Here is a 12,003-nt window from a genome sequence, read left to right on the forward strand (position 1 = left end):
AGAGAGAGAGAGAGAGAGAGAGATTTTTTTAGACGGAGTTTCGCTCTGTCCCCCAAGCTGGAGTGCAGTGGCTCAATCTCAGCTGACTGCAAGCTCCGCCTCCGGGGTTCACACCATTCTTCTGCCTTGGTCCCAAGTGGTTGGGACTACATGCGCCCGCCACCACGCCCGGCTAAGTTTTTATATTTTTAGTAGAGACGGGGTTTCACCCTGTTAGCCATATTTTTTTAAATCTTCAGTTGGTAATATATTTAGCCAATGTAAATATTTCCCTTCAGTTGTGATAGCATACTATACCTATGCTATTCACTTTGTTCCTATAAACAGCATATAATAATAACTTTTTTGAGCACTTACTATGTGCCAGATACTGCTCAAAGAGTTTATGTGTATAAATGCATTTAGTCTTTCAACAACCCTATGAATTACTCTATAATCTTGATTTTATTGATGAAAATCTAGGGCACAAAGGAACTGCATATTTTTCCCAAGGTTGACACAAGCTGATACCAGAAAGCACTGAAATTGAAACTCAGCATACTGACTGCAGAGCCCACATATTAACCTCTGTCTGTACTCTCCTGCCTTAGCTTTGTTGTGTGAAATGTCTGTGAACGATCCGCTAATCCACTCTTCACCTCATGGTTCCATTATGTTTAGGTGACTCTAACCATTCTTCAATAAGAAAAGAAAGCTTTTGAAATGAAGAGTTATTTGTTATCACTTTAAAATTACCTGAGTGTTATGCATCCAAATATATGCATTATTAAAAGAATGAAGTTAGAATACCTTTTACATTTTTCTGAAATAAATAATTCATTAATCCCTTTAAAATGTATTCCCTAACGCACTTTTGCTTTTGTTTATTCAGCTCCACTGTGAAAGTGTCATTGCTGGAGGCCACTTTGTAAATAAGTTAGTTTTAATCCAGTAGTCACTTGCTCACATTTAAACATTTAATTAATGGAAGGGATGGTAAAATATAAACTATCCCATTAAAATTTAATATTGAAAGATACCTTGTACTATATATATTTTAATTGAATGAATCTACACATAATCTCTGTATCTTTGCACCAACAAATGACCGTCTTGATTTCTTAAAAATCACTACTCTCTAATTGTAAATTTAGTTAAGTAGTTGTGAAACCTCAACAAAGTAAGACACAGTGTGTGAGGTAATTCTTGCTTTTCACAAAGCTTTGCCTATAGAATTACAAGATTTCAGATGTCAGAGTTATGGGAGACCTTACCAGGGAACAAAGGAGGATTCCATGCTGAATCCTCCATACAGATTCATTGCCAAGTGCTCTTCTGCCACCAGCTGAAAAGGGTCAATCAAAGAATCCATCTTAAAGCATTGAATTCCATTGTCTGATAGCCCTGATGGTTAGTTGAATCTTCAGTTGAACTAAAACCTACTTCTCTACAAATCTCATTCTCTGTAAAGCATTCAGCAAGAGAAAAACAGTAACAATCCGAGGAATGTTAAAAACTTGAATTAATGGATTGTCACTTGCTATTCATTATCTAGGAATTCTAGACCTGCAAGAGACTCTTAGACTTTACTCTTACAGTGTCAAAAAGTCTGCCATGACATTATTTCCATGGAAAACAATGTGGATACGAAGTGTAGGAACTTAATACTAACTCAGTGCCAAGGATATCTTGGAGATAACCTAGAATAATTGCAAGCTATAGCTCAAGGCCTGATACAAAGTCCAAGCTTGAAGTTGAAAAGGGTCTTCTACGAATGTGTAGAGATAACACCAGTTTCAAAATACCTCCCACCAGAGTACAGTTACCCTTATTAGGCTTTTGGAGCTGTACCAAATGAGAGCAAGGCAAAGGCACAGTGTTTACTATCCCTATGCCTTCTCCTCCAATAGCTTAAAGCTTCAGCTAAGACTCTCTCTCTCTCTGTTTTTAGTCTAGGTTTGCATAAGCCTCACTTTAGCATCATCATAATATAGATTAGAACATAAATGAATTCACTAGCTAAAACTGTTAAGAAACTGATAATTGCCAGTGATTCTTTCTTATTAACAACAACAAAAAAATTGCTAGAAGAAATTCAAATACTCTATGCAAAATTGTAATGTTAGAAATGATTCACAATGTTTAACTGGTCTTGAGCTACTTACAAAGATCAATTATTGGCCCCAAATTCTCTGGATCCTAGTATGTAAGTATAATATATTAGGTGGGAATTATAAAATGGCAAACTATTTAAAATAGATAGCCATGCCCTCCTTGAAGAATTTGAAACAGACTTATAATACTTTACATTTCTCAGGGACAAAATATTTCATCTGATTAAGATTATCATGCATATTAATCACATGTGTTTTGTTTTGTTTTGTTTTGTTTTTTCCTGCCCCATTCTCAGCAATTGGATTATTTGATCTTTATACTTTAAAAATGAGAGGGCAGATATTATTCCTGTTTTACAAGTTTGAAGGTAAAGACTAAAGAAGGAGAAATATTTGCCCAAGTTCATGCAGTTACCGTGTGACAGAACTAGTGTCGTTTCCACTGTTCTCTAATTTACATGCTCTTACAATTTTAAAACAAACAGTTTAGCCTTTGAGGTGACACATTGCCTTTTACCTAAATTCCTTTATGTTTCCTTCAGATTTCTGTTTGTATTTTGTTAGTTATGTTTTTAGTATCCTGATTGGTTATATGCTTTGTGTTTCCTTCCTCTCTTTTTCCCTCTTCTCCCATTTTCTGTTTTCATTCCTTAGGTCTTTTCTTCAACCAACACAATTAAGCATCAACCATATGCCAGATTCAGTAGATAACACTATAAAAGAATAAAAAAGGATCTGTGCCTCCCTCATTCCTTCTATTGTCTTCCTTCCACTTACTTTACCCAAAATTCTATATATGAATAATAACCTGGTTAATAATTTGCTAACCCTATATTAAGAATGGAAACATACAGAATTGACCCTGGAACAATACAGCAGTTAGGGGTGCCAACCCCCGCTGCAATCAAAAATCCACTTATAACTTTTGATTCACCAAAAACTTAACTACTAATAACCTACTGTTGCCCAGAGTCTTCCTGATAACATAAACAGTCAATTAACACATATTTTGTATATTACGTGTGTTATATTCTGTATTCTTATAGTATATGATACACAAAGCCTAGAGAAAAAAATGTCCTGAAGGAAATCATAAGCAAGAGAAAATATATATACTATTCATTAAGTAGATGCGGATTATCATAAAAGTTTTCATCCCCATCATCTTCATTTGGAGCAGGCTGAGGAGAAGAAAGAAGAAGAGGGGTTGGTCTTGCTGTCTCAGGGTTGGCAGAAGCAGAAGAAAATCTGCATATAAGTGGACCTATGCAGTTCAAAACTGCATTGTTCAGTGCTCAACAGTACACACACATGCACACATGCACATAATCAGAAGATTACCTCATACTATTTCCCAGAAATATCTAATGCCATCTCTGCCCTTCATGTAAGTAAGGTAATACGAATATTTTATTTAGGAGACTTGTAACAAAGTTCAAAAAGGTGTTGTAGGTACTATGAAGGATGCATGTACAAGGTATATAAGGTATATAAAGATTGAGAATGTATTTCCATTTCCACCTAATGAGTAAGAGGAGTGGGGCAAGGGCTAGAATGGACATAAAGTGATTATATATAGTAGCATACATGTGTGTCCTTGATACATACAAAATAATTATCTCACAGCTTCAAGTAAGTCATATATACCTACTGTTTGTATCCACTAATAACAAAATATTTCAGATTGGCTGAAATTTAGTCATTATGAGCCAGGCATGGTGGTGTGTGCCTGTAGTCCCAGCTACTTGGGAGGCTGAAGCGGGAGGATCACTTGAGCCCAGGAGTTCAAAACTGCGGTTCGCTATGATTGTGCCATTGTCTTCCAGCCTGAGCAACAGAGCAAGATCCCATCTCTTGAAAAAGAAAAAAAGAAAAATTTAGTCATTATATAAATTTACTGAAAATTTGCCTGTGAAAGACCCTATATTAGGTACTGGATGAAACAATATAAACATTACCTTTCTCATACGGAAGAATATCATGGTCAAATTACCTAAAAATTTAAGGTTTGAAGTCTATCTTCATAAGTGACTTGAACACATACTTTTCACTTAAGCTTATGATCTAGAGAGTAAAATTTATGAGTACAGTCCTTGCTCACCAAATACTGTAACCATCATGAATTAGTACATTTCCCTTTAACTAAGTTATTAATAATATTAACAAGAATCTTTTAAAGACACAATTCATCCAACAAGAACTAGGACATTGAAAGGGGAAAAAAATGGAGGTGGAAGTTAGAAATCAGATTTTAAAATGGAAGGAATTGTAGAGACTGTGTTCATGAATGCTATAATATATACTACGGAAAAGTATGCATATATGTGAATATACATATATACATCTTCACACAATCTTAAATGAAAATTGTACCCGCAAAAAGTAATTTTTATGAGAAAATACAGATTTTTGAAAACTAAGTAGCATGGCTCCCAGAATTTAAAAAACCCCTTGCATGCAGCATACCGGCATAATCTTCAAATGCTGCCATAGAACATTGTGAGTTGCATGGGTCCTGCTTCAGGAATTGTATCCACCAAGGCATTATGCCTCCTTTCGTGATGGTAGGACTTTGCCAAAAGAACACACTGATGCTAGTTTTTCTGCTAGGGCATCTGCGGGTGGAAGAATTGGAAGGAAAAAACATCCTGGGTCTATTATGCAATTTCTTTGTGCTTTTGCTATTTCCGGATGGATTATGATTCTGGAATGCCCCCATTTGGTTTCTTCTCATCTTTGTTTCTTTTCTCTCCCTCTTTCCCATCTTCTGAAGGTGAAAGAGGATGGTCAATTAGGGATAAGGAGTTGAAAGACATTAGCAAAAGGGTGAGGACAGGAATAAAATTCAAGTCATTTTCCATTCTTTTGACCTCTTCTCCCCTGTCTTAAAATCGGGACTAGTGGTGTGAAGAGTGCCGGAGGTATGGTGGAAGCATTACAGTTACAGGTTTTTCAGAAAAAGAACTTTGTATTCCTCTGGACACCCACTTGAGAAGTGCTGAGCCCATGTGTGGTTCGGTAAACTGGTTAATACCACTTGTTAGCAATCATTTTGATAGCTGGTCTTTAATTAGAAACTTTCTTTTGATCTTTCTACTCTTGTCATTCATTGCTTTGTCTCCAGTTTCCCTGGGTGATGGAAATTGTAGACAGTATGTTGAGAAATGTTTTCAAGTTTTCATTAAATACTAGCTTTTTTTTTTTTTTGGTCTCATCAAAATTTCAAATTAAAGTAAGAAAGACCCCCTGTTTTACAGATTTGGATATGGTCAGGCAACTTAGTACATGGCTTGGTTGACAGAGCAGTGGAGTAAGATAGATTCTATTCCTTGGACTTCACTATGTACAGGGGACCAGTTGTGTTATTAGATATAATCGAGGTACAGTCCCCCTTCTGCATTCACCAAGTAGGAGCAGGCCCTTGGTTACTAATTTTACATCTTTTACAGCATGTCCTTGAACCCAGGGTTCTACAGGTACTATAAAATGAGTGGATTGCATTTTTAAGACAGTAATTTTGACATCAGAAAAAGAACTGGCAGTCAGGCTTCCAGATTTGTGGGATTAGTATTCTTTTCATTATACCAAATTTCCTTCCAGCTGTTCTTCATACCTGCCAGTACAACAGAAGAGCATTTATTTCTGTGGTGTCTGGTGTGCTCTGAAGGATGGTTAATAATGTCAGGCCTGCATGTATGTCAGAGTCTCTCTGTTACAATTGTTAAGTGACAAGAGGTCATGTGGAATTGCCAGTAGAATAAAGGAGCTCCTTGGTGGTAGACTTTTGTTCTTTTTTTCTTCTGTTTCTCAGACAAGGGCTCAGGAGGTGGTCTTGAGTGATTATTGAAGTACAACTATTTGTATTATTTATATTGTACTGGAGATAAACGTCTTTCAAGTACTTCAGAGAAGAGCACACTGTTAGGGCTCCAGTTGGGTTTTGTAATCCCAATGACAGTCGGAGGCAGGTGGCAGGGGCGGAGGATGTGGGAGGTGGAAGATGAAACGTTAACTGTGAATTTCGTGACTGCAGATATTTTGGACTGTTTTAGTTTTTTTTTTTTTTTCCTCATGTATTTCTGTGTTATATATTTATTTTACAAAAATATCAGAATTTTGAGTAACTTACTAATGTAAGGTTGTTCAAAAAGTATTTTTGCATAAATGTGTTGCTGAAGAAAAAAGAATACATATTGGTGTAATTTCATTTTTCAATTTAGGATTTTTTAAGCTAGAGAAAAATTAGAAAAAATTCTATTTATAGCTTATAGAACTACTGAGAATATTATTTATTGCATTAGTGATGAGGCCTTTCATTGTTTACAATGAAGTTTGTTAACATCATTCAGATCCGGAAGAGATTTTATAAATTATTTATAAACCCACATAGTTAGGTAACTGAGACTTAACTTAAAGATACTAAGTACCTTAGTCTGGTGAATAATTAGTGACAGAGTCCATCTTGTAGTCTGGACTCCTGGCTTTCCAGTCCAGTGCTCTTCTTTAAAGAGATTAAACATGGAAGGAGAAAGAATTTGTGTCCACAACTTGATAGACACTGAATTAATTATACTATTAGAATGAATATATTATGATGTACTAGAAGGATCAGGGACTTTAGACTCAGGCCAAAAGTGAGATTTACCTCTTTCTAAGTGTGACTGTAGGCAGATAACCTCTCGGTTTGCTTATTTTCAAAATATAAATGATAAGAACCACTTTTGAGGAATATTGTGAAGATTTGTAATTATGTTTATAAAGGGCCACACATAATGCCTGGCATATATCAGATACTCAGTAAATAAATGAAAATAAAATCTAAAAACAATATTTGCTTTTATCAGTAGGTACTGAAGTAAATTGTATTGAGCCAAGATCAAATGAACTTTTATCTCACCAGCTACAAAACAGAACTTCTGTTTTGTCTATTGGATGAGCCTTATCCTTGCTTGTGAATTGCATCCTGTTTCACTCAAACATGTATTTTGGCAAAAACTAAAACCTCTTTAATTATGAAATCCATATTCAAAGTTAAATTATTATAACAGCTAGGACTAGAATTCATACATTTATAATTTATGAGAGACAGCAGGGAATGAAAGAAAGGGAATGAATTTGGTGTCAGAAAAAGCTGAGTTTAAATAATGAGTGAGATCTGTCAGTTACTGGTTGCGTGATCTTGAGCAAGTTTCTCCATTTCTCAACCACAAGTCCTTTGTAACATAAGGGCAGTCACACCTGCTTCTCAGATTTGTTGTGCAGATTATTACATAAAGCCTATCTCTTGCCTCCAGGGCACTGTTAATTATAATATTTACTTTTCTTCTGCCTGCTATACCACCAACCTAAGGTTAATAAAAAGTGGGGGAACTTAGAGGAGAAATTACTCTTCAAAAAGACAATTTAAAGCCTTAAAGATTCATCTGAAGATACGAGGATGCATTTCTGCTGTGAATATTCAGTGTTCCGAAATAGTAAAAACCTTTTACATGGAGCTAGAGCTCTGGTAGCACTTAGCAAAGATAGGAAATACGTCACCTTTCTTAAACTGAAAATCAAAAGTATTGGTATGGTAGTTTGCCTTGATTTTTTTTTTTATTTTGCATGTTTTTAATATCATGTAAATGTATCCTTATGGCATAAATGATAAAGCAACATAAAAGGGAATGAGTTTACAGAAACATATGCAGGAATTAGAATTCCACAGGAAGAAGAGGATGACTACCTTCATATCAGTATTGCCTACACTATCTACATTTCTTGTCCCCAAAGTGTCTGTGATTATATGTTCCCTGGAACCATGTTGGTCAGCCAGAAATAACAATGCAAAACAAAGGCCTTACCATTCACAAGTACGAGTTTAGTTAAATGCAGGCTGCTAAAAACATCAACATATTGTTAGGCTACAATATGATATATATAGTATCCACACCACAGAAAACGATATATTCTCCCCGTACTCTGCACTGTTCAAACCGACCTAGAAGATTATATTACTTCTGGGCCACATTTTAACAGAGACATTGCCGATCTGGCATGCATTCAGAATAGGTTGAGCATGAGGAGCTAAAGCATCAAGAAGCCATGTCATATTAAAGAGGGTGAAAGGGGATAAAAATAATTTGCTTGAAAAAGATTATAAAGCAGATACCAAGATGTGTCTCCAGCTCCTGAGCATCCATTCTGAGTATAAACAAAAAAGTAATGATTAATTTTTCTGTATTTTCAACCCCGTAACATAAACAAGTAAAAATCCTATGATATCATGTAGACTCCGTTGGTTACTGTCTTCTAATGTAATACTAATTATGCCCTGAATAGATAATAAAAATGAAATCTTGCCAAAGCCTAAGAAGATATGCTTGAGTATCATATTTAATATTTAAAAGGCTGTCATTCAGAAGCAGAATGACAGCCTTTTAAATATTAAATATGAAACGCATAGCAAAACTATGATCAGTGACTGGTAAAGGCAGGTTTAAACTCAACCTGAGAATTTCCTGCAACTTAAAATTGTCTATCCGTAGAATAGGTGACCCCCACTAAAACAGGTGACTTTTCCTTTATTGAAAGTACTTACATAGACGTGAAGCATGCAGATTTGTTTTCCTGAGTCATAGATGGACATCTTTTTCAGAAATCAAGGATAGAGTTAGATAGAAGCACATTATTTTATGTGAGATTCAATCCAAACATTTTATTTTATTAAGTCAAGAAAGCAATCTACCATAGGGTAACTATAGTTAACAATAATAGATTATAATTTCAAATAGCTGGAAGGAGAATATTGAATGTTCCAAACACAAATAAATGATAAATGTTTGATATGGTATTTAATGTATAGCTAATTACCCTGATCTGATTACTGTGCATTATATGTATCAAAACATCACTATATACCCTATGAATATGTACTATTATTATGTTAATTTAAAAAATAAAATAAGCATTAAAAAATAAAGCAATCTAACTTAAACTATTTTGTACAACTGTTGGGAGTTCTACTAGATGAAGTTTTATTTTTAAAAAATAAATTCATTCAAATATTTCAGGAGATTATTATGTCAAACTTAGCTGTGCCACTTTTATTAGTGTCATCAGATATCAAATTTTAAGACTAAAGTATTCTTGGCTGAAAGGGGAGCTTGATACAATTCCTGACAGACATTGGATTAACTATTTTGTATAAATATTTTCCAATTTGTTATACAATTCCATATTAAGTATTCATATATTGTGTAGAGTAAGGTTCAAGTACATAAGTTATATAAGCATTCTGGGATGCCTAAGGTATGAGCCTGGATGTTTTGGAACTTCAGTCAAATGGTTGAATTTTCTTGATGAGGTAAAGCCATACATAGAAGCCGAAATATGTTGTGTGTTTCTGACATCCTTTTTTGGTTATTTTTAGCTGCAGTATTGAAGTATGAGAACAATGTTATGAATATCAGGCAATTCAACTGTTCTCCTCATCCATACTGGCTTCCAAATTTCATGGATGTTTTTACTTGGTCCCTGCCTTTTGTTGGGGAAAAAGGTATGTTGTGGAATCCTGAGATGTTCTTCTTAAAATAGTTTAGGAAGGAAGGAAAGGAGATTAAACACTCAGAAAGAGAAGAACTTTGGCCCAGCCAATAAAATGTACAAATTGTACAATGAAAGATGTGATTTGGAGGTAGAAGTGTGTCACTCTGCATCCTATTAACAGAACACAATTGGTGAATTAGGGGGAAGCAGAAAAAAACAAAAACAAAAACGAATATTTAGGAAATTTTTACAATTTTATTAGAATAATATAACTCTTTAAAATATAATGGAAATACAGCTTTACCTGGTTTCAAGTAATGTCTACACTTTTTCCTTACCCCTTTGTACTATAATCCCAAAGGACTATTTAATTTTATCTGCCAAATTAAAAGATTATCTGCCAAATTAAAAGATTAGGATAGCCATGCTCTCCTTACATTTCTGATGTTAATAAATTATTATTTGATAGTGCTTAATGGCTACAATATTTTGAAGAACAATATGTACAACAACAACAAAGTAGTTCATCAATAATGTAGGCATTAGCACATTATAAGGTACAGAACAGGAGACAAATTTACATTTTAAAAGTTGTTTATTAACTTTCTTCTTGCCTGCCTTCTTTCCCCCTCTGTTTTGCTTTCATATGTTGACTTAAACTCCAACAAAAATTTTGAGGAAATGCCTGCACCACTTGTTTTTCATTCAGGAGGCCTAACAGTGATACACAGATTGATTATCACGTATCGTCTCATATTTTCCATGAGAAGGTGAATGGGCATTACGAGAAAGATGAGTGTTCCCTACGTATCAGAGTAATGATGTCCTATAAGGAGTATCAGAGAAAAGCTAAATATTTTTCTGAAACCCTAATTGTTGTTTTCCCTTTAAATGCCCTAAAATGATTAAACCAGTGAAGTTTTGAGTTGTCAGCAAAGAAGTCTTCCCTTTGGATATCAAAATAATCAAAAATAAATTTTTAATAGTCTCTGATAATCCCAGTACTACTCCATATTGCAACTTTCTTGCACTGATCAAATTGGAGTAGCGTCATCTGTTGACTTCACTGGAAACAGAAGCATTGTGGATCCTGACAACTGTGGGGCACCTTTTGAGCACTCTTTATTTGAATTGTTTCTATTAATTATTAAAATTTGGGACATTTATTAGAAATTAGCATATTAATCTGTTGGTACACAAAATCCAGTTTTGATAATTAAACTGAAACTCTGGATCAATGTTGGCTCCATTGAAGTTTCACTCTGTATCATACATCTTCAATTCTAGAAGGACATTTTTTGAAATAGCATTTTACTTTAAAAACTAGCTCTCAAAGAAGCAGTAGACAGGCTTCTTTTCACGTGCATAGTAGAATCCAATCTAATTTCAAAAATTGTTAAATGTAAATAGCATGCTTTGTAGTATAAAAATAATGCAGTACTAATTTCCTCTGTACAACACTTTTATATAATCCTACTGTAATCTATTAAGTAAATTTCTGATTAAACTGCAACTATTTAATTTTTTAAGCATTTTTGAAAATCAAATTTAATGATACTTCTGTCAATACATTTTTAAAATTAGTATTCTGAAAAATACTTCAGATATATTAGTTTCTCAATCAGCAGTTTGTAATAAACACAAAACCACATGCCTATAATGGCGTGAAGTTCTCTAGGTGATTAAAAATATTTTTAAAATTCATCATTCTTAGTCCCTACTGAACAGAAGGTTGTAATCTGATCTAGATTAAGCCTTATCATTGTGTGATAATAAAAATTCAAAAAAACCTATTTTCTCTTTCATTGATTTATAGTATATTCACATCCACATATTTGATTTGTCATTGTCTATTGACCTAGAGCTAGTAAATGTTACCATTAGATATCATAAGCATGAACTAATAGTTTTATAAAGTCTGCATAGAATTACAAAGGCTGTTTTTTATGATCTGGATGTTTCTGGAAACTGCTTCTATATACAATCTAAATAAGAAATGTTATTGCTACGTTTGCTCATTAACATTGCCAGAGTAATAGTTAAGGTTGTAACAGAAAACCCCCTGACTTTTCTTTCTTTGCTTTCTCTCTTTAGTGACTGAGATGCTGGTAAATGTCCTCAACATCTGCTCTGATGATGAACTAGGGTCAGAAGAAGATGGATTTGATGGTAAGAGGCTTGAGCCTTTGTGCTAATGCTATTTGCCAGATAATTACTTGGAGTCTCATTGCTAAACCAAAGAATAAATTTCTAAGATTTGGATTATGTTTAAAACATAATATATTACGCCTGTAATCCCAGCACTTTGGGAGGCCGAGGCAGGCGGATCACGAGGTCAGGAGATCGAGACCATCCTGGCTAACACGGTGAAACCCCGTCTCTA

The 12,003-nt window shown here is 34.4% G+C and overlaps 1 protein-coding gene across 2 annotated transcripts in view; it reads left to right on the top strand.

The window, feature by feature from the left end:
• PPP3CA (protein phosphatase 3, catalytic subunit, alpha isozyme) overlaps window positions 1-12,003 on the top strand; it is a 187,933-nt gene that overhangs the window by 137,658 nt on the left and 38,272 nt on the right. For both annotated transcript variants that reach the window (XM_011967210.1, XM_011967209.1), the window contains exons 8-9: window positions 9,505-9,630; window positions 11,715-11,789. In XM_011967210.1, the coding sequence (XP_011822600.1) occupies window positions 9,505-9,630; window positions 11,715-11,789 (201 nt within the window). The remainder of the gene's footprint in view (window positions 1-9,504; window positions 9,631-11,714; window positions 11,790-12,003) is intronic.

This window comes from Mandrillus leucophaeus, unplaced genomic scaffold (assembly GCF_000951045.1).
Source record: "Mandrillus leucophaeus isolate KB7577 unplaced genomic scaffold, Mleu.le_1.0 Scaffold792, whole genome shotgun sequence".
Lineage (NCBI taxonomy): Eukaryota > Metazoa > Chordata > Mammalia > Primates > Cercopithecidae > Mandrillus > Mandrillus leucophaeus.